Source organism: Sitophilus oryzae, unplaced genomic scaffold (genome assembly GCF_002938485.1).
Source record: "Sitophilus oryzae breed Bouriz unplaced genomic scaffold, Soryzae_2.0 scaffold_1207_pilon_pilon, whole genome shotgun sequence".
Taxonomy (NCBI): Eukaryota; Metazoa; Arthropoda; class Insecta; order Coleoptera; family Curculionidae; genus Sitophilus; species Sitophilus oryzae.
The window spans coordinates 26,267-47,307 of NW_022145846.1; the positions used below are offsets into that span (position 1 = coordinate 26,267).

Sequence of the window (21,041 nt, forward strand, 5' to 3'; positions counted from 1 at the left end):
GTTGAACCACTGGTATGAGATTGCAAAATCTAAATGGATCACCAGTATAACCGGGCTGACAATTGCAAGTGGGTACATGATTAATTGCTTGACAATAGCTATTGGATCCACAGACACCGGGGCAAGGATCAATACATCTATTATTGCTGCAGGCTTTGTTTGATGGACAATCAGAGTTAACGGTACATTCTGGTCGACAACCTTCGTAAGGATTTCCATTATAATTGGGTAAACAACTACATGCGCCGGCTCCATTTTGTTCTTTACATTGTGTGTTTGCGCCACACGGAGAAGGATTACATGGGTTAATCACTTCGACCGGTGCCGGAGAAGGTAAGTTACAGAAACTAAATGGATTTCCTACAAATCCGGGTAGACAGACGCAATTTGGCGTATGGCTTATTACTCGACATTCAGCATTAGTTCCACACACTCCCGGACAAGGATCTTTACATTTTTGATTGATACAAGCTAGATGATTAGCGCATTCGCTATTACTGATACATTCTGGTCGACAGTTTGGTGGTGATCCTACAAATTCTGCCAAACAAGAACAAGAGGGAGAACCATTAATTTCCCTACATTGTGCATTGGGTCCACAAGGTGATGGGTTACAAGGATCTGTTGGAGTAGCCTCTACTGGTTCTAAAAAAATAACCGTATATAACTCTACTGTTTAGATGGAGGCTATTCAGATGGAGATTATTTATGTACTTACGTATTTGAATGCAGCGAATAAATGGATCTCCGGAATATTGGAATGGACATGTGCACATGGGATTGTGGTTTATAGTTTTGCAAGTGGCTCCTATACCACAAGTACCCGGACAAGGATCCACACATTTTTGATTTAGACAAGCTTTATCAAGTGAACATTCGGAACTTGTAACGCATTCGGGACGGCAGGTTGGTGGACTACCTATGTAACCTACCACGCAGGAACAAACTGCTTGGCCATTTACTTCCCTACATTGGCTGTTTGAACCACAAGGCGAGGGATTGCAAGGGTTGGTGCGAATAGGCTCTGAAATTTAATAAGTTTTGCATGTCTACGGGATCTATGGTTAGTAAGCGAGGATAAAAATTCCGAATTCTTGACACCCGCACCGATTGACGTGAAATTTTAACAGTGAATAGAGATATAAAGTTACATAGTAGCGATGTGTGCTTTCACCCTGGGGGTGAGTGCCACCCCTTCTCGGAGGTGAAAAATAAACCACCCAGTTTGATTGCAAAAATCAATAAAGGGATGGAAGATAAGCAAAAAATGTTCTAAAACATTTTTTCAGAAAATTAATATTTGGAGTTATTTAGGATTAAAAATATTGATTTTTCATCTAAAAACAGCATATTTTTCTGCCATATTTTATAAATAACTCGAAAACCTTGCGTTTTATTGCAAAACTCATATAAAGCAAAAATGAAGCTTTTGGAATAACTAAATGATTAATTTTTTGTTGATTACCGTAGGTATAATAATAGCCGAGTTATCATTCTGTAAGGGTGATTTTTTATTTTTCGAAAACTATTTCCCGTAAAATAATTGCAACATTTTACTGTAAAATAATGGCAAAAAAACACATTTTTTGAAGAAAATGAATATGGCCATTTTAAAAGTACTTAAAAACACCTTTTAAACGCTGCTTTAAAAAAGTTCGTAGCTCAAAAACTCGCAGAGTTATGATAAAAATAAAATGGTCACCTCATTTTTAAATGTCTTGAATTGAACATTTTTACGATATTTTTGGGTTTTAAGGACTCAAAGAAGGTGGTCCTTACACGCAAATCAAAGCAAAATAACGTAATATCTGTGAAATAAAGAGATCTACAGAAAATTTAAAAGAGAGCAAAAATATTGCAAAAAAAAAAGACCTTCAATTTTACTCTGTTGCATTTTTACGTATTTTGCTTAGTTTTTGAGATATGTCAAAAAAATTAAAATTAAACTATTCTAAAATTTCACGTCAATCGGTGCAGGCGTTCAGAATTCGGACCCCTAAAATCCTCGCTTACTGGTCTATAATTATACTTGTTACTTACTAGGAACGGGATTGCAGAGAATAAAGGCGTTTCCAGTATAACCTGGAATACATGAACAAATAGGAATATGATTGACAACACTACAATCGGCATTTGTTCCACAGGTTCCTGGACAAGGATCAATGCATTTGTTTCTTATGCAAGCTAAGTTACGGGAACATTCGGTATTTAAAATACATTCGGGTCGACATCCGATATATGGATCACCATGGTATTCTGGCAAACAAGTACAAACACCATTATCACATCGAGCATTTGGTCCACAGGGTGTCACGCTACAGGGGTCTTCATAAACGGGTGCCTCTTGTGGTTTTAAAATGCAGTAGCTAAATGGATCACCAGTATAACCTTCTGGACAAGTACAAATTGGTAGATGGTTTATAACGTTACATTGCGCTGCATTGCCACAAGCTCCTATACAAGGATCACTACACTTTTGGCTTATGCATGCTAAATTACTTGAGCACTCGGAGTTAACAACACATTCTGGTCTACAATTTGGTGGCGAACCAATATACTCTTGCAGGCAAGAACAAGATGGTACTCCATTTATGTTTCTACATTGACTGTTCGGCCCGCATGGCGATGGCATACATGGATCAGTAACTTCCGCAGTAATCAATGGTATTTGCGGAGGTGGAATAGGATAGCATCTAGTAAATGGATCACCGGTATGGCCTACGTTACAGCTACATATTGGATTGTGATTGATAACTTGACACTTGGCATTTAATCCGCAGGTTCCTGGACAGGGATCGGAGCATTTTTGATTTACACAAGCCTTATTCAAAGCGCATTCGGAACTGACAGTGCATTCGGGTCTACATCCTGGGGGACTTCCGATATAGCTTGGTAAACAAGAACAAACGGCTTGCCCATTTACTTCGCGGCACTGACTGTTAGGGCCACATGGACTTGGATTACATGGATTTGTAGGTATAATTTCATCTTGAATGGCTAAAAATATTAGTGTTCTGTGAGACATTCTATGTTATTAGAATTAGAATAAATAATACAATAATCCATTCAATAACGCATCGATTATAAAAGGATCTCTATGGACCAATAAAACGATTAAGTTTAAGAAACCGCGGAAAGTGAGGCGGTTTTAAAAAATATGCGTTAAATGGAGAGAACTACTCTATTTATTTTTCTTACGTTCAGGAAGAACTCTGCAGAATCTGAATGGATCCCCTGTATAACCCGTACGACATGTACACATAGGTAGGTGGTTAATAACTTGACAATCAGCATTTTGTCCGCATGTTCCAGGACAAGGGTCTCGACACTTATTGTTAACACAAGCCTTATTGTATGGACAGTCCGAATTCAACGAACATTCTGGTCGGCAGCCCTCGTATGGATTACCAATATATTCAGGCAGACAAGTACAAGCTCCAGCTCCGTTATGTTCTTTGCATTCAGCGTTTGAACCACAGGGCGATGGATAACATGGATTTAAAATTTCGGGAGTTTGTTCTAAAAAATCGTGTGAGAAAATAGAGAAACTATTTTAGTATATTTTTAACTTACGGGGCTGAGGGTAACATTCGCGGAATGGGTCTCCTATATATCCTTCGATACAAATGCAGTTTGGTGTGTGGCTTACTACCCGGCAATCTGCGTTTATACCACAAGTACCGGGGCATGGATCTTTGCATTTGTTATTAATACATGCTAAATTATAGGAACATTCACTATTTGATACGCATTCAGGTTTGCAATTGGGTGGAAGACCAACAAAGTTCGGTAAACAGGAACATGACGGTGATTCACCAATTACTCTGCATTCCGAATTGGGACCGCATGGGCTTGGTTGACATGGATTAACTGGACGACTTACTACTGGTTCTTCTATATTAAGTGAAAAATTAGACTTAAATATATAAAAATTAAAATTTATATAAACGTATGTACCTTGAATGGGGGTGCATCGTATAAATGGATCTCCTGAAAATTTATTTCGGCATGAACAGATAGGACTATGATTAACCACTTGGCAGTTTGCATTAATGCCGCAAGTCCCGGGACAGGGATCTATGCATTTCTGATTAACGCATGCTTGATTTAATAAACATTCTTGACTTGTTACACATTCTGGTCGGCAATTAGGTGGACTACCAATATACCCAATTACGCAAGAGCATATCGCTTGCCCATTCACTTTTTTACATTGGCTGTTGGGACCACATGGTGAAGGGTTGCAAGGGTTTTTAGGTGCCTCCTCTAAAATATTAAACGATTTAAGACAATGAAAAGAAAAATTTGCAGTGACATAGAGGTAAACGGATATTTAACCGAATTTTTAGAATTAACATAACTATCTAATTTTAAATCTTGGAACATATTGTCCGAATGATACTATTTTAACTTCAAAATTCAAATCTAGATATTTTATAATATCTTAAAGATAAGAAGGCAATTTTTCTGCTATGTATGTTCATAATAATTACCTCTTATAGGAGAACAGACCAAAAATGCATTTCCTGTAAAGCCGACTCTGCAAGAACACATGGGAATGTGGTTGATTACGTTACATTCAGCATTTTGTCCACAAGTACCAGGACAAGGGTCTTTACATTTCCTTTGTATACAAGTTTTGTCCCTCGAACAGTCGTTAGGATACACACATTCGGGCCTACATTCTTGATATGGGTCGCCTAAGTATTCTGGCAAACACGTACATATACCATTATTGCATCGTGCATTAAATCCACAAGGATTTGGATAACATGGATCTGTTTTATTCTGGATTTTTTCCGGTAGTTTTAGATTGCAATAACTAAACGGATCGCCAGTAAAGCCATCAGGGCATGAACATATAGGAATATGGTTGGTTACGGTACATTGAGCACCCGCTCCACAAGATCCTGGACAAGGGTCCCTACATTTTTCATTTATACAAGCCAGATTACTAGTGCAATCTGCGTTTATGGAACATTCAGGCCTACAATTTGGTGGGCTGCCTATATAACTCGACAGACAAGAACAAGAAGGTAAACCGTTTATGTTTCTACATTGGCTATTGGGACCACAAGGTGATGGTATACAAGGATCCGTTAATACTACTGGAACTATGTCTAGTTGAGGCTCTAAATATAAAGGAATATTCATAAAAACTATTAACAATAAAAAAAAATAAGAAATCTTACGTGGAATTGGATAGCATCTGGAAAATGGATCTCCCGTAAATCGATCTTTGCATGAACATATCGGACTATGTGTTACTACTTTGCAAATTGTATTCAAGCCACATGTACCTGGGCAAGGGTCGGTACATTTCTGATTAATGCAAGCTCTATTTAGAGCACATTCGGAACTAACTGTGCATTCTGGCCTACAGTTTGGTGGATTTCCAAAATAATTTGGCAAACATGAGCAAACGGCTTGGGTATTTACTTCTCGACACTGACTATTGGGTCCACAAGGTGAGGGGTTACACGGGTTTAATGGAAGTAGTTACCTTGTCAGCTAAAATTATTATATTATATAACCTGTATAAAAAATGGTATAAAATTGTATTACCTAATAATGGTATAGCACTGCAATATCTAAATGGATCACCGGTAAATCCGGGATTACAACTGCACGATGGAAGATGATTAATAACTTGGCACACGGCATTGGATCCACATGTACCTGGACAAGGGTCTTTACATTTATTTCTAATGCATGCTTTGTTCGATGCACAATCCGTATTAATGGAACATTCAGGTCTACAACCTTCATAAGGGTTACCGATAAATTCAGGTAGACATATACAAGAGCCAGCTCCATTTTGTTCTTTACATATAGCGTTAATACCACATGGTGATGGACTGCAAGGATTTAAAATTTCAGTAATCGGTGATTCTTGTAAAGTACATTCGAAGAACGGATTTCCAACATATCCTGGTATGCAGACGCAATTAGGAACATGACTAACAACTCTGCATTGTGCATTTGATCCACAGACGTTAGTACAAGGATCTTTACATTTTCTATTTAGACAGGCCAAGTTATTAGGGCATTCGCTGTTACTAACGCATTCGGGACGACAATTTGGTGGCGTTCCAATAAAATCAGGTAAACAGGAACAAGACGGAGATCCTCGCATATCGCGGCATTGAGAATTAGGACCACAGGGAGATGGTACACACGTATTTTCTTGAATGACAGGTTGAGTCTCTTCCACTAAAATAATCGATTCATTTAAATTTTTACATGAAAACATTTTTTGAGATCATAACTTACATATAGGGAAACATCTGGTAAATGGATCTCCACTGTATTTTGGTCGACAACTGCATATTGGATTGTGATTGATGACGTGACAATCAGAATTAATACCACATGTACCTGGGCAAGGATCCATACATTTCTGATTTAAGCAAGCTTGGTTTAAGGGACATTCAGAGCTAGTAATACATTCCGGCCTACAAGTAGGGGGATTTCCAAGATATCCTGGGACGCAAGAACACACTGCTTGTCCGTTGTATTCTCGACATTGACTATTAGGACCACAAGGTGATGGGTTACATGGATTTTTTGGAGCTTCCACTAAAGTAAACGTTATGGTAAAATTTTTTTTAGGCTACTTTTAAAAATATATTTACCTGGAATGGGATTACATAAAACAAAAGCATTTCCTGTATATTTTTCTTGGCATGAACACATAGGTATGTGATTAATTACAGAACAAACGGCATTAGTACCGCAAGTTCCTGGACATGGATCCTTACATTTATTTTTTAAACATGCCCTATTTTTAGGACACTCGTTATTTAATATACATTCAGGTCGACAACCTCTATACGGATCGCCTTGATATTCAGGAAGACAGGTACAAATACCATTATTGCATTGTGCATTTGATCCACAGGGTGATGGATTACATGGATCTGATTCCACAATCGGTTCTTCGATAGGTTTGAGATGACAATAATTGAAAGGATCGCCTATATATCCATCCAAGCAAGTACAAATTGGCACATGATTTAATACAGAACAGTGCGTATTTGTGCCACATGAACCCGGACATGGATCTTTACATTTTTCTTGAATACAAGCCATATTACTTGGGCATTCTGAATTTATTAAACATTCTGGCTTGCAATTTGGTGGAGATCCAATATAATTTGGTAAACAGGAACAAGATGGCGTATTACCGATATTACGACATATCGAATTCAAACCACATGGCGATGGAATGCATGGATCACTAACAGGTGCTATGGCGGTTTCGAAAGTTGGTGCTGAAATCAAGCAGTGCTTATGAAAAATAATACTATTTTAACTAAGATAACTCTTACGTGGAATAGGGTAGCATCTGGTCAATGGATTTCCAGTAAATCGAATATTGCAACTGCAAATTGGACTATGGTTGATTACTTTACATTGAGCGTTGATGCCACATGTTCCTGGACATGGGTCAATACATTTTTGACTTTTGCAGGCCTTATCTGCTGAACATTCGGAGCTAATAGTACACTCAGGCCTACAGTTAGGGGGACTACCAAGGTAACTAGGTAGACATGAACAAACTGCTTGTTTATTTACTTCACGGCATTGGCTGTTAGGGCCACATGGAGATGGCTGACATGGATTTACCTGAATTTCCTCAGATATTGCTACAATATTATAAAAATTAACGTTAAATTCAATTTTCAAGTTTTTAAATTATCTTACGCTCAATAACAATTACTCGACAGAAGTTGAATGGATCACCGGTATAACCCTGTAAACAAGTGCATAAGGGAATATGATTTATTACTTGACAATTAGCATTCTGTCCACATGTTCCGGGGCAAGGATCAATGCATTTATTTCTGATACAAGCTTTATTTTGCGGACAATCAGAATTTAAAACGCATTCTGGCCGACAACCTTCGTAAGGGTTTCCAATATAATCAGGTAAGCATGCACATGAACCTGCTCTGTTCTTTTCTGTGCACCTTGCATTGGGTCCACAGGGTGATGGTTGACAGGGAGTAATTATTTCTTGAACGGCGACAGTTACTGGCGTGCATTGACTGAAGGGATCGCCCACAAATCCATTTTTACAAATACAGTTTGGAGTATGACTTACGACTCGACATTCGGCATTAGTACCGCATACACCCGGACATGGATCCTTACATTTCCTATTAATGCAGGTTAGATGACTGGCACATTGGCTATTACTTATGCATTCTGGATGACAGTTTGGTGGGATTCCGATAAACTCTGTAAACAGGCACATGAAGGATTACCGTTAATATCATTGCATTCGGCGTTAGGACCACACGGAGATGGTTGACATGGACTTTGTGGTGATGGCTGTATATCTTCTTTTACTAAAATTTAGCAGTTACATAATTTTTATTTGACAGTGCGTTAAAAACCTACTTTCAAGAACGCATCTTGTAAATGGATCTCCAGTATATCCATCAGGACATATACATATTGGATTGTGGTTAATTGTCATACATTTTGCAGAAATTCCGCATGTACCAGGGCAAGGATCGATACATTTTTGGTTAACACAAGCTTGTGTTAACGAACATTCTGAACTGGTTGTGCATTCAGGTCTACATGTTGGTGGACTACCTATAAAACTAGGTACACAAGAACAGACAGCTTGATTGTTGATTTCTCTACATTGACTGTTGGGGCCACAAGGTGAAGGATTGCAAGGATTCTTTGGTTTTTCAACTAAAATTGGATCATATATTAATTTTATTAACATTAACATTTATTATAATATCTTACTTTCGGCGAGACGACAAGAAATAAAAGCATTTCCGACATACCCACTTCGACAACTGCAAATTGGGATGTGATTAATAACTTGACAAGTTGCGTCCGTTCCACAAGTGCCTGGACAAGGATCGACACATTTTAATCGGATACATGCCATATTCCACGGACAATCATTATTAAGGGTACATTCAGGTTTGCACCCTACATACGGGTCACCTTGATAATCTTGCAAGCATGTGCAAATACCATTAGCACAGTTGGCATTAGATCCGCAAGGTGATGGATTGCAGGGATCTGTTGCTTGAACATGCTCAGTGATTACCGGTTTTAAATAACAACTAGTGAATGAGTCTCCTGTATAACCGGGTGCACAACTGCACACCGCATGGTGATTTTGAACATGACATACAGCGTTTGCACCACAAGATCCGGGACAAGGATCGACGCATTTCTCTCGGATACAAGCGAGATTGCTTGGACAGTCTTGATTAATTGTACACTCGGGTCTACAATTGGGAGGAGCGCCTATATATTGGGGCAAACAAGAGCACGAGGGAGTTCTTCCATTATTAATACATTGAGAGTTCGGACCACATGGTGATGGAATGCACGGATTTATTTCAATATCTTCTGTGATAACGGGTGGAGCTAAAATTTATTTATTAATATACATACAGTGTTACTAAATGACTCGAATGCCTAGCATCGACAACTCTATTATTATTTCAAATATCATCTTATAACTCCTAACATAATATTTGTAAAAAAAGTTGTAAAAACGTTGAATTTAGCAAGTATAATAAATAAAAAAACAGTTTTATAATAATGATAAAATATTGCTATGATCATACAATTTAGCTTTGTATCTTTGGTGTTAACCGAAAATTACACAAATTAACCCTAATACACCAAAACTTTTTTTAAAACTTGCACTGGATGCAAGTTATTTCAAATCGTATTGTTTTTCAAGTGAGTGTTTCTGTTGTTAATTGAGAGTGGAATATCCAAGAAACTGTGAAAACTGAAGTTAAAGTATTATCGTGGATTGAAGAAATAAGAAGATGCATAACCTTATGGACGATTTCGTGGCACAAAAGGTGTCCGAGATGTAGCTGGCGTTACCATCAGGATGTCCGAGATTTAGTTTAGCTCTGCGCCGCTGCGCGCTGATAGTCGTTTACAGCGCAGCGGATAAAGTATACTGTATTGCAGTTGTGCTTTCACTCGACAGAGTGGGTGGTTATCGGAGACAGTGTTGCCAGAACTACGGATTAATCTGTAGATTTACGGATTTTGGGTACAGTACGTTAATTAATACGGATTTTTATCATTAAATAATTTAATTTAACATAATATTATATGATTAAACAAAGAGTGACATCAGAATTGCCTTGGAAATAAAGATTGCTGTTATTTCATACGTAAAATATTAGGGTAAATGTCAATAATCGTCATTTCCAAGCCAACTAAACGACTTTTTTCGATTATACGAAATATTCAGTAGCTATAAAAGAATTTTTATTTTTGTTGTTTTAACACGAATAAATTTTCAGTACATAAACGCGGATTTTTCATTCAAAGATATTATCGTTAAACGTATTACAGACATTACACATTTTAATATGGCAAAACTGTCGCTTTCAGTTCCACACCGTCTTCGATATGCCTTCGCTGGCCGAATTAGAGAAACTGAGTGCTGTATGCGTTAGCCGCAGAACGAGTGGTGTCACCACCGCACAGCACTTGTGTGTAGACGTAAGGGGAAATCAAATCAGCCTTGTCACGAATTCGCCCATTAGTTTGCGTATCTCCACAATTCTTCCAATCAACGGTATTATTTAGAAAATATGATCTTGGAAGACGTTCATTATTTATATCATCACAATAATTGAACTGATTGAAGCATACTGAAAAAAGTTCAAGAAGTTCATAAAAAGTAATAAATTATCTAAGTATTCAATAAATATCTTGAACATGTTATATTACTCACCGCTAGAAAACTTAAAATTAGTTCTTATTAAATTCATCATCATAAATTTAGTTTATTTATTTAAAATCATCTTTAATACTAACAGAGTTATCAATGGTAGACGCTGAAAGATTATCTTACGTGGTATTGGAGTACAAATAGTGAACGGATCACCCGTAAAACCATTCCTGCAAGTACAAATAGGACTGTGATTAATAACTTGACATTTTGCCTGAGAACCGCATGTTCCTGGACAAGGATCGGCACACTTTGTATTGATACATGCTTTGTTTAAGGGGCATTCGGACGATATGACGCATTCGGGCTTACATGCCGGCGGACTGCCGATGTAAGAGGGCAAACAAGAACAAACTGACTGCTCATTTATAACTTTGCACTGACTATTTGGACCGCAAGGTGATGGGAAGCACGGATTCTGTTTTTCTACTTGTACAGCTGAAATTATGAAATTGTGAGAAAATGAATTATAATAGAAAGTATTTATAGTCAGGAGCTAGCCACGTCAATAAAGAAAACTTTTTGTAAAGCTGAATTTTTTTATATTTCCTTTAAATAAAGGAAGCAGAATTGCTTTCTTGGTCAGTATGCCGGCTATTTGGCTGGTTGTCTAGAAGTTGGTTTGACTGTAGGTAGGCATACCTATAAAGGTATGTAGTAATATTATTTTTTTTCCAGTAATCTCAAGAAAATTATGATAGCTAGTTTTCTGGTACTAGAAATAACAGTTTTTGGTTTGATTTGGTTTGGTTATTGTAGTTTAGTTATTATTAGATCGAAAAAAACCTTAAAGAAACAATTAAAAGTTTATGCTGAGAAATTATTGGAAGATTCATGAAAATGATTATCCATAGTATAACTATGGGTGGGGAAATGCTATCCAGCTTCGAAAATTTTAGGAATGCCCAGTATTGATCTTGCTAGATGCGAGTTAGTGTTTAAAAAACATAAAAATTAACGGGAAGGACATACTGAACGACACATTTTTGATTTCTTTTTTGTTTCTTCATGCAAAACTTTAGTTAAAATTAAAGGGTAGAATGATTACAGGGTGGTCCGAACTGTATTCCGGAAACTTCGGCAGCATATTCTGCAGATAAAAATAAGTAAAAAGTTCGTATAAATGTACGTCTTAAAATGCTTAGTGTCGGAGATACAGGGTATAGAAATTTCATTTTTATTTCGATTTTTTTCAAATAATTTCTGAAGTAACGTGAATATTTGCATGAAAATTGGTGTCTGGAAGTTTTTTGACATGAGAAATTTGATTTTGATGTCAATATGATTCTTAATTGTAGAGGGCGCCACCTATATATTTTTAGCTGGTTTGAAGAGTAATAACTTTTCGTCCGTACCTGTATAAAACTACTGAGTAAAAAAATACACATTTACGAGGTATTTTACGTAAAAATGGTCACTTGGTAAAAATTACTACGAGTAATGGTTCTCCAGATATTTGGAATAGAAATTACATATTGACATCATCATTGACATAAATTAATTATGTTGACTAAATAGTTATTAGACTGAAATCATAAATTTGAAATTTTTTGTGTGTCAAAAGTTCAACAGAAACTGTTTTTTGGTTAGTTTTTTTTATAAACTGTTTTTATAATTAATTTAAAACAATAAAAAATTCCCAAATTTATCATGTTAGTCAAATAACTATCTACTCAAATGTTTATTTTTTGTCAATAATGACACTTATTGACTATTTCCATTCTAAATATCTTGAGAACGGTTGCTCGTAGCAATTTTTTCCAAGAAACCGTTTTTACGTGCAAAATCACGGAAATGTATATTTTTGTACTCAGTAGTTTTATACAGGTACGAACGAAAAGTTATTACTCTTCGAAACAGTTAAGGCACATGTAGGTGGCGGCCCCTACAAACAGGAGTCATATTGACATCAAAATCGAATTTCTCATGTCAAAAAACTCCCAGACACCAAGTTTCATCCAAATATTGACGTTATTTCAGAAATTATTTGGAAAAAATCGAAATAAAAATTAAATTTCTACACCCCGTATCTCCGAAACTAAGCATTTTAGGACATACATTTATAAGAACTTTTGTACTTATTTTTATCTGCAGAATATGTTGCACAAGTTTCCGGAATACAATTCGGACCAACCTGTAGATCTGGCAGAACTGAAACCTGGATGTAGATCCATTAAGACTCTTTTTATTATAAGAAAATAGAGTACTTGACCTACAGGCTAACCAAGGGACCAAACGAGATATCATAATTTGCTGTACTAAAATTCTGTCCCAAAAAAGTTGCTAGCTCCCAACTATAACATTAAATCTCCTTACGTTCTGGGGCGGGCAAAACACAATATCTGTAGGCATCACCGGTAAATCCGTTCAAACAAGTACAAGTCGGGGCATGGTTAATGACACGGCATTCGGCATTCGTGCCACAAGTTCCAGGGCACGGATCGGAGCATTTGTTCCGAATGCAAGCTTTATTCGAAGCACAGTCCGAATTGTGGATACATTCTGGCCGACAAGACTCGTAAGGATTTCCGATGTATTCGGGTAGACATTGACAGGCTCCTGCACCGTTTCGTTCCGTGCATACCGCATTGGTACCGCAGGGTGACGGGTTACATGGGTTTATGTATTCCGTTTCAGGAATACGTTCTAAAATCAATAGTGGAGTGCTTTAAGCCCTTATGGGATACAAACCTCGGAATTCATTTACTGTGAACGTATTTTTATAAAAAAAATTGCATTGTATTGTTAATCAGATATATTATAAAGTTTACCTATTTAAATTCGTTGCTTTCACTTTAGTATTTAAATAAACACGCATATACAAATGCATACATACAAGATGGCCCCGTGTTCCGAAAAATCTCTGTATCAGGATTCCTATTTGAGATTTTCATTCCAAACCTTTTACAAAACGTGTTTAATGGCTAGCGCACATTTCAAAAATCTTTTTATAGATATACAAGGTGAGTCAAATATATTTTTACACTTAAGTTTTAGTTTTTCAAATGAAATGTATATTTGTTTAGTTCAGTGAATTTGCTATAAAATTCCGCTTCCAAAAATACCTTAATACCATAGAATATACTGAGTTGTTTCAGAATTATGACCACGTCCATGAGGACGTCAATTTAGACGTCCAGGAACCTTCGTATGAGAACTTCTAATCAAGACGATCGATTTATTGTAAGTTTATCGCTAAGAAACCGCCACTTGCCAGCTTTTCAAATTTATAATGAATTGCACCTAAGGAACATACATATTAAACTAACGCGCTATAAGAAGAACACTAAATGAAGCGAATCTTATGTCAAGAAGGCGTGCTTCGGGACCAGAACTTACTAGATCTGTTTACTAGGACCAAAAGCAAAGGCATGGTCTTAATGTAAAAATTACGAAAAAATGTTAGTGTCTTCTTCAAAAGCGAATATTTCCAATAAAAATAATGCTAATGAGGTGAATCAAAAAACTAACTATCGAGAAAGGATGTATCTAGGTGATAAAATTATTTTTAAATTTCTTGCTGTTTTAACATATTCCACAGGGTGTTTCAAACTTTCACCAAAATATCAACATTTTATTTTCCCTCGTATAATTAACAGATGGGGAGTTTCATTTTTAATTTAAAAAAAGATATTAAAAAGTTAAATAATTTTGCATATACTGCTTAAAAAATCATCAAAATCGGCCCACTAGAACAAAATATATTAAACTTTAAAATACATCAAAGTTTTAAGGTGCCCATTTTTCGTGCCGGTGAATGTATTTCAATAACTATACATTTTAGTTATATACATTTCTAATGAAACTCGACTTTATTTTTTTACTAGAATCCAAAAATCAATGAATATATAGGGGGTTCCATTACAAAAAACTCAACTTTAATGTGTGTAAACTTAACTTTTTTTGGGGACACCCTGTAGCATTCTATATACTTTTAGAAAATGCTTTAAATTGACTTACATAAGCTCACAAAATTTCACTTCAATACAAACTTTTGTTATCTTTGCAAAAACCGCGTGGTATATGACGCGCCACCCTGTATCATTCGGTTTCAAGCACCTCGGAATTCAATTACTGTGAATGTATTAATGTGAAACCTTCTGTATTGTGTTTTATGGATAAAATACTAAAATGTTTACCCATTTTTTTCGTTGCTTTTAATTTTCTATTTTAGTAAATTCTTAGTTATTTCCTTCTTAATTTTTTGTTTTTTTTTTAATTTTTTTTTCTTAGTAAATTTATTGAAATAAATGAATCTAATGCATAAGCTATACCTATTCTACTTATATTCTAATCATTAAAATTTTGCTTGAAACCGAATGATACAGGGTGGCGCGTCATATACGACACGGTTTTTGCAAGGAGAAGAAAAGGTTTTATTGAAGTGAAATTTTGCGAGCTTATGTAAGTCAATTTACAGCATTTTCTAAAATTATATAAAGTTCTACAGGGTGTCCTCAAAAAAGTTACACATCAAAGTTGTGTTTTTTTATAATGGAACACCCTATATATTAATTTTCGGATTCTAGTAAAAAAATAAAGGCGAGTTTCATTAGAAAACTATAGGACTAGTAGTTTTTGAAATACATTCACCGGCACAAAAAATAGGTACCTTAAAACTTTGATGTATTTTAAAGTTTAATATATTTGGTTGTAGTGGGCCGATTTTGATGATTTTTTAAGCAGTATGTAGCCAAATTATTTGATTTTTTATATCACTTTCTAAATTAAAAATGAAACTCCCCATTTGTTAATTATACGAGGGAAAACAAAATGTTGATATTTTGGTGAACATTTGAAACACCCTGCGGAATATGTTAAAACAGCAAGAAATTTAAAAATCATTTTATCATACTTATATACATCTTTTTTCGATGGTTTGTTTTTTGGTTCATCTCATTAGCTTTATTTCTGTTGGAGATATTCGCTTTTGAAGAAGACACTAACATTTTTTCATAATTTTTACATTAAGACCATACCGTTGCTTTTGGTCCTAGTCAACAGATCTAGTAAGTTCTGGTCCCGAAGCAGGCCTTCTTGACATAAGATTCGCTGCACTTATTGTTCTTCTTATAGTGCGTTAATTAATATGTACGTTCCTTAGGTGCAATTCATTATACATTTTTTGAAAAGCTGGCAAACGGCGGCGGCGCGGCGGTTTCTTAGCGATAAACTTACACTAAGTCGATCGTCTCGATTAGAAGTTCCCATACGAAGATTCCTGGACGTCTTGATTAACGTCCTCATGGACGTGGTCATAATTCAAAAACCATTCAGTATACTTTATGGTATTAAGGTATTTTTGGAACCGGAATGTTATAGCAAATTGACTGAACCAAACAAATATAAAGCATTTCATTTAAAAAACTAAAACTTAATGTAAAAATATATTTGACCTTACCATGTATATCTATAAAAATATTTTTGAAATGTAAACTACCATTAAACACATATTTTGTAAAAGGTTTGGAGTGAAAATCTCAAATAGGAATCCTGATACAGAGTTTTTTCGGAACACGGAGCCATCTTGTATGTATGCATTTGTATATGTGTGTTTATTTAAATACTAAAGAGAAAGCGACGAATTTAAATGGGTAAAAAAAATTGTAATATATCTTATTAACAATACAACGCAAAAAGTTTTTTAAAAATTCGTTCACAGTAAATTAATTCCGAGATTTGTATCCCATAAGGGCTTAAAACACTAATTTAAATGTTGTTACGTTAACCGTCACATTAAGCGATTAGAGCTCTAGAAAATGCCAGGATGCGATTATTCCTCTTTTAGTCATAGCTTTAACTCTATTTCTAGCCTTTTTTATTCGTTTTACTTTTTATTATATGCTTTTGCGATGGTGGTATGTATGTGAATTATTTTTAGATAAGCGCTTCGGGGGGTCGGGGTATTGGGTGGTTGTGTGATGATAGTGATGGGGGGTCGCATTTGTAAACCTTTCTCTCAGTTATATATTTCCAAGCGGGGGTTGGGGGGCGGGGGGTGGTTATTTGTCTGGGGGATTTATATAGCTTTAACTTGGCGGGGAGCGGGCGGTGTTGTGATAATATAGCAAAAATGTTGAGGCGCTGCTGTTGAAGCTCGTTATCGTTGGGGGATCTTTCTTACCTGCGAATCCCCGTAGCAAAAGCGATTTAGTTTGTACAGCCAATATCTATCTTTACTACATTCTATTATTATTAAAACATTTAAAATCTGCTTTAGAGTATATCTAGAAATTATGGAATGATTAAATAAACAATGAATGTTAAGAGGTAAACTGAAGCAGATCGCTAAATATTTTAATGCCAATTTATCAAACTGGTAACCATAAATTCATGCATTTGGAAGAACAAAACCAAATTAGATTGCTCTGATCCTAAATATTTATTTCAAAATTTGAATGTTTTGAAATATGAATTTTCTCCGCTTTTCAAAGATCGTTTAGATGTTAATCTATAAAAAATACTATATTGTTTTTTCCAAAAAAATCCTTTATCGGTATTTCGCCACTGCACAACAAATGTCAGCATTCTTGGGACACAGGGCACAGAATAAATTTTAATAACGCCAAAATTATAATGAAAGAAGCGATAGCCTCTAAAAGAAAAATAAAAGAGGCTTTTTTAATTCAATTTAATAAAAATAAATGTATTGCTCATGCATCTGTAGATGTTAGTAATGTATGGCAATCGCTTCTTTGATTTTAAAGAACAATAGATACAACAAGATAAATAAACATAACATACGTAAAATTTAAAAATAATCATACAGAAAGTTTGGGGCTTTTTGGTTTTACTTTATTAAGTAATTGTTATCAGGTAGTAATTGTTAATTTTGAAGTTTAAATATCAAGTTAAAAATGTCATTTTAACAGAACATCAACGGTTTCTTGTAGACGTATCTGTTTTAAAAAAGTAAAGTGTTCTCAAATAGGTGAATTTAAATATTTTAAATAGTTTTTTTCTTTATTCTTTGTATTTTTTTTTGCTTCCGACGACGGAAAGAGATGTTAGGCAAATTTGTATTACTATAAACATAACTTCTGACAAGCAGCGTCCGTTTAGGTTTAACGCAGAAGTGTTTACAAAAAATAATTATTTTATTTTGTAGATTTTCTTGCAGAGCAGTGGCGAAATACCCATAAAGGATTTTTTTGGAAAGATGAATCCGCTACATAGGTATAGACATTTTTTACTATATTGTTATTAAGACATAGGACTTTTTCCCTAATTGCGTTATAAAATATTGTTAAACTGTTTATACTTTTAACTAATAAAAAAAATAAAACAATTTTGAAAATAATAAACAATGGACAGAGAGCTGATTAAGAATAAATATTTTTTATTATAGTTTTTTAACTTTAAAGGGTTTAAAAGGTTGATTTGGGTTGCAAAGAATATTGGTCTTTATAAATTATCATTATCTATGGTTTACTTAAAAAAAATCACAATTCAAAAAATTGTAATTTTTGTTTTTATTAAATATGAGATTTTGTTGTTGCGTTTTTAATTAATTTTTATCTTATTAAATTTGTTAATTTTTAGTTATTTATATTTTTTGCATATGAATTAATTAAAACAGTATGACATTTCTTAGTTCATTTTTATGTTGTTTCCATAATATACCGATAAGCTTTGCAAAACTATTTTTACTAATATATTAATGATTTACATACATCTTTTGCAAACATTTTCTCTTGTATAATTATCGCTTACATTTTGAAACAGTCCCTTGCAAAAAATTAAATAAAATATTGAAATATTATAACTGTGTTATATGAAGGATGTCGTAATATATAATTGTATACAGGGTGCTACAAATTCGAGGTACGAGCATTGGTATCTCGGAAACCGTAATAGATACGAAGATGGTTAAATTGGGGCAAAGTTGCTCCCTGGCATGTTCACCAAGATGCCATCAAAATTTTTTTAAAAATTTCAAGGATTGCTGAGTTTTTTGGAAAAAACGGATTTTTTTGAAAATCAATTTTATTTTTTCCTGTCGTTACTTTTTAGAAAATCAAAAAATTAATTGCACATTCTCATAACCACTTTATTAGGGCTATCCGATGGTATTTTTAGATTTTCAAATTAGCTTATAATTTGTGAGACAGAGGCCAACCTAATTTTTTTAAATACGGACCTGCATTTTTTATTTGAAGTTTTGAAAGACTTCGGTCTCCTGAGTACAATGATATGCCACACTTGATACTTTTTTTTGTTTTGAATACCTTAACAATAAAAAACTATTTAATTGGTATTTAAAATAATTTCAACTCGGACTCTGGTTTTTTAATTTATTTAATCTGATTATATTCAGCGCAACAATATTGATCAGCGCTAATTAACATTGAATAAGGAAAATCACGTCTTGAAAGATTCAAATAATTAATATCCAGGTCAGCAATTTAAAACTATCTATTATTTTTAACTTTTTATGTTGCGAATTTGAAATCCCCGTGTACGATCTAATAATATGCGTAATATTAGCGTAGTTATTATAAATAAATCAACTTCTACAAACTAGTTTCTAATGCTCTGCATGTTCGAAAGGGTTACCATCATATTACTCCATAATGCACAAATTTATTTTTGTTTAGTCTTTTTTATAGCTCTTTGAACAGATCTTCTTATACTTCCGAATGCATTTTGTACTCTCTAATTTTTTTTTATTACTCGTTAATTGTTATTGTACAATTAATGGTGAAATTTATTGATTTCAAATGTCCAAAATAATTTTTATTGATTTTCTTTATTTAATGTTAATTAGCGTTGATCAATATTGTTGTGCTGAATATAATCAGATTAAATAAATTAAAAAAAACAGAGTCTGATTTGAAATTATTTTAAAGAACAATTAAATATTTTTTTATTGTTTTATCCAAAAAAAGTATCAAGTGCGGCATATCACTGTACTCAGGAGACCGAGGTCTTTCAAAATCTGAAATAAAAAATGCAGGTGCGTATTTAAAAAAAATAATTTGGCCTCTGTATCTCACAAATTATAAGCTAATTTGAAAATCTAAAAATATCATTAGATAGCCCTAATAAAGTGGCTATGAGAATGTGTAATTAGTTTTTTGATTTTCTAAAAAATAACGACAGGAAAAAATAAAAATTATTTTCAAAAAAATCCGTTTTTTCCAAAAAACTAAGCAATCCTTGAAATTTTCAAAACTTTTTTGATGGCATCTTGGTGAACATTCTAAAGCGCAACTTTGCCCCAATTTAACCATGTTCGTATCTATAACGATTACCGAGATACCAATGATCGTACCTGGAATTTGTAGCACCCTGTATAGCGGATGACCTACAATTAATATAATATGAAAAATTATTTTAATAATATTACTCACACAAAATTATAACTTTTGGAAAATGCTAAATACATAATGAGATTAAAACGGAATTGTTATTCTTAATCGACTCAATATCTAAAAATATCTTTTAATACTCTAGTTTTCAATCTTATTCTTTTCTATTTTTCTCTTAACAGCAATATATTATTTGAAAATATCTTTACCAAAAAGTACCTACAACGGTAGAAAATCTAAAGTTCCAACATTGACTAAAACTACTAAGGAAAGAGTATATGAACGAAATTTGTGAGACCGCAAAGGGGTTTCAATATGGCTGACTAAGTTCCGTTTAATCAATTATGAATTTCTTCTTTAATTTATGAGTTTCGTTATAGCTCCATTTATGTTCCAACTAGCGAAGCTGGTGCGTAAAACTATGCTTGCCACCGTAGTGAAGTAGAAGCAGGCGGCGTGTTATTACACATTTAAAAAGTTTTATTAGCTTCCTTAGACTTTTTGAAGATATCAAAAGATTTATCTATTTTTTTAGAAGTTTCACAAATTGTCAGAGTGTATTAGAAGTTTCTAGAGAACTACAATATCCAGATCGGAGACAGAGATTTGCACACGGAAATCCAGAGATTTGCACATCACTGTGTCACAACGAGATCTATCGATTAAAAATATTTTCAATATGGCGGCACTTCCGGAAATACTGGAAGTTGACAGCAACATTCTTATTTTAAATGGGTACCCCCATTTTTTATTACATACTTAAATTCTCTGTAAAATTTTATGAATTTTGATGTTAACACTCTACACCTAATATTAACCGTTTTTGAGAGAAAAAAAATTATGGAAGAAAAAAACTGCCTCTCAAAAAATCTGGATAGCCTAAACGACGAATTTAGTAATTACCACAGCCACTGGGCCATAAAGAGGAGACATGTGGCTATCTACTTTAGAAATTGAATTGTTTGAATGTCATATAATATTGG

At 34.3% G+C, this 21,041-nt stretch overlaps 1 protein-coding gene across 1 annotated transcript in view; it reads right to left on the minus strand.

Annotated features, from left to right (window-relative positions):
- The window catches only part of LOC115891946, a gene marked incomplete at its 3' end in the record, with an annotated part of 189,922 nt that overhangs the window by 21,684 nt on the left and 147,197 nt on the right, over positions 1 to 21,041 (minus strand). The window contains 18 exon segments of the mRNA XM_030912557.1: positions 1 to 645; positions 719 to 1,024; positions 2,041 to 2,997; positions 3,199 to 3,519; positions 3,574 to 3,894; positions 3,958 to 4,266; positions 4,494 to 5,132; positions 5,193 to 5,491; positions 5,553 to 6,213; positions 6,274 to 6,579; positions 6,636 to 7,274; positions 7,332 to 7,649; positions 7,708 to 8,247; positions 8,250 to 8,345; positions 8,407 to 8,712; positions 8,770 to 9,408; positions 10,871 to 11,185; positions 13,064 to 13,393. Coding sequence (XP_030768417.1) covers positions 1 to 645; positions 719 to 1,024; positions 2,041 to 2,997; positions 3,199 to 3,519; positions 3,574 to 3,894; positions 3,958 to 4,266; positions 4,494 to 5,132; positions 5,193 to 5,491; positions 5,553 to 6,213; positions 6,274 to 6,579; positions 6,636 to 7,274; positions 7,332 to 7,649; positions 7,708 to 8,247; positions 8,250 to 8,345; positions 8,407 to 8,712; positions 8,770 to 9,408; positions 10,871 to 11,185; positions 13,064 to 13,393 — 7,947 coding nt within the window.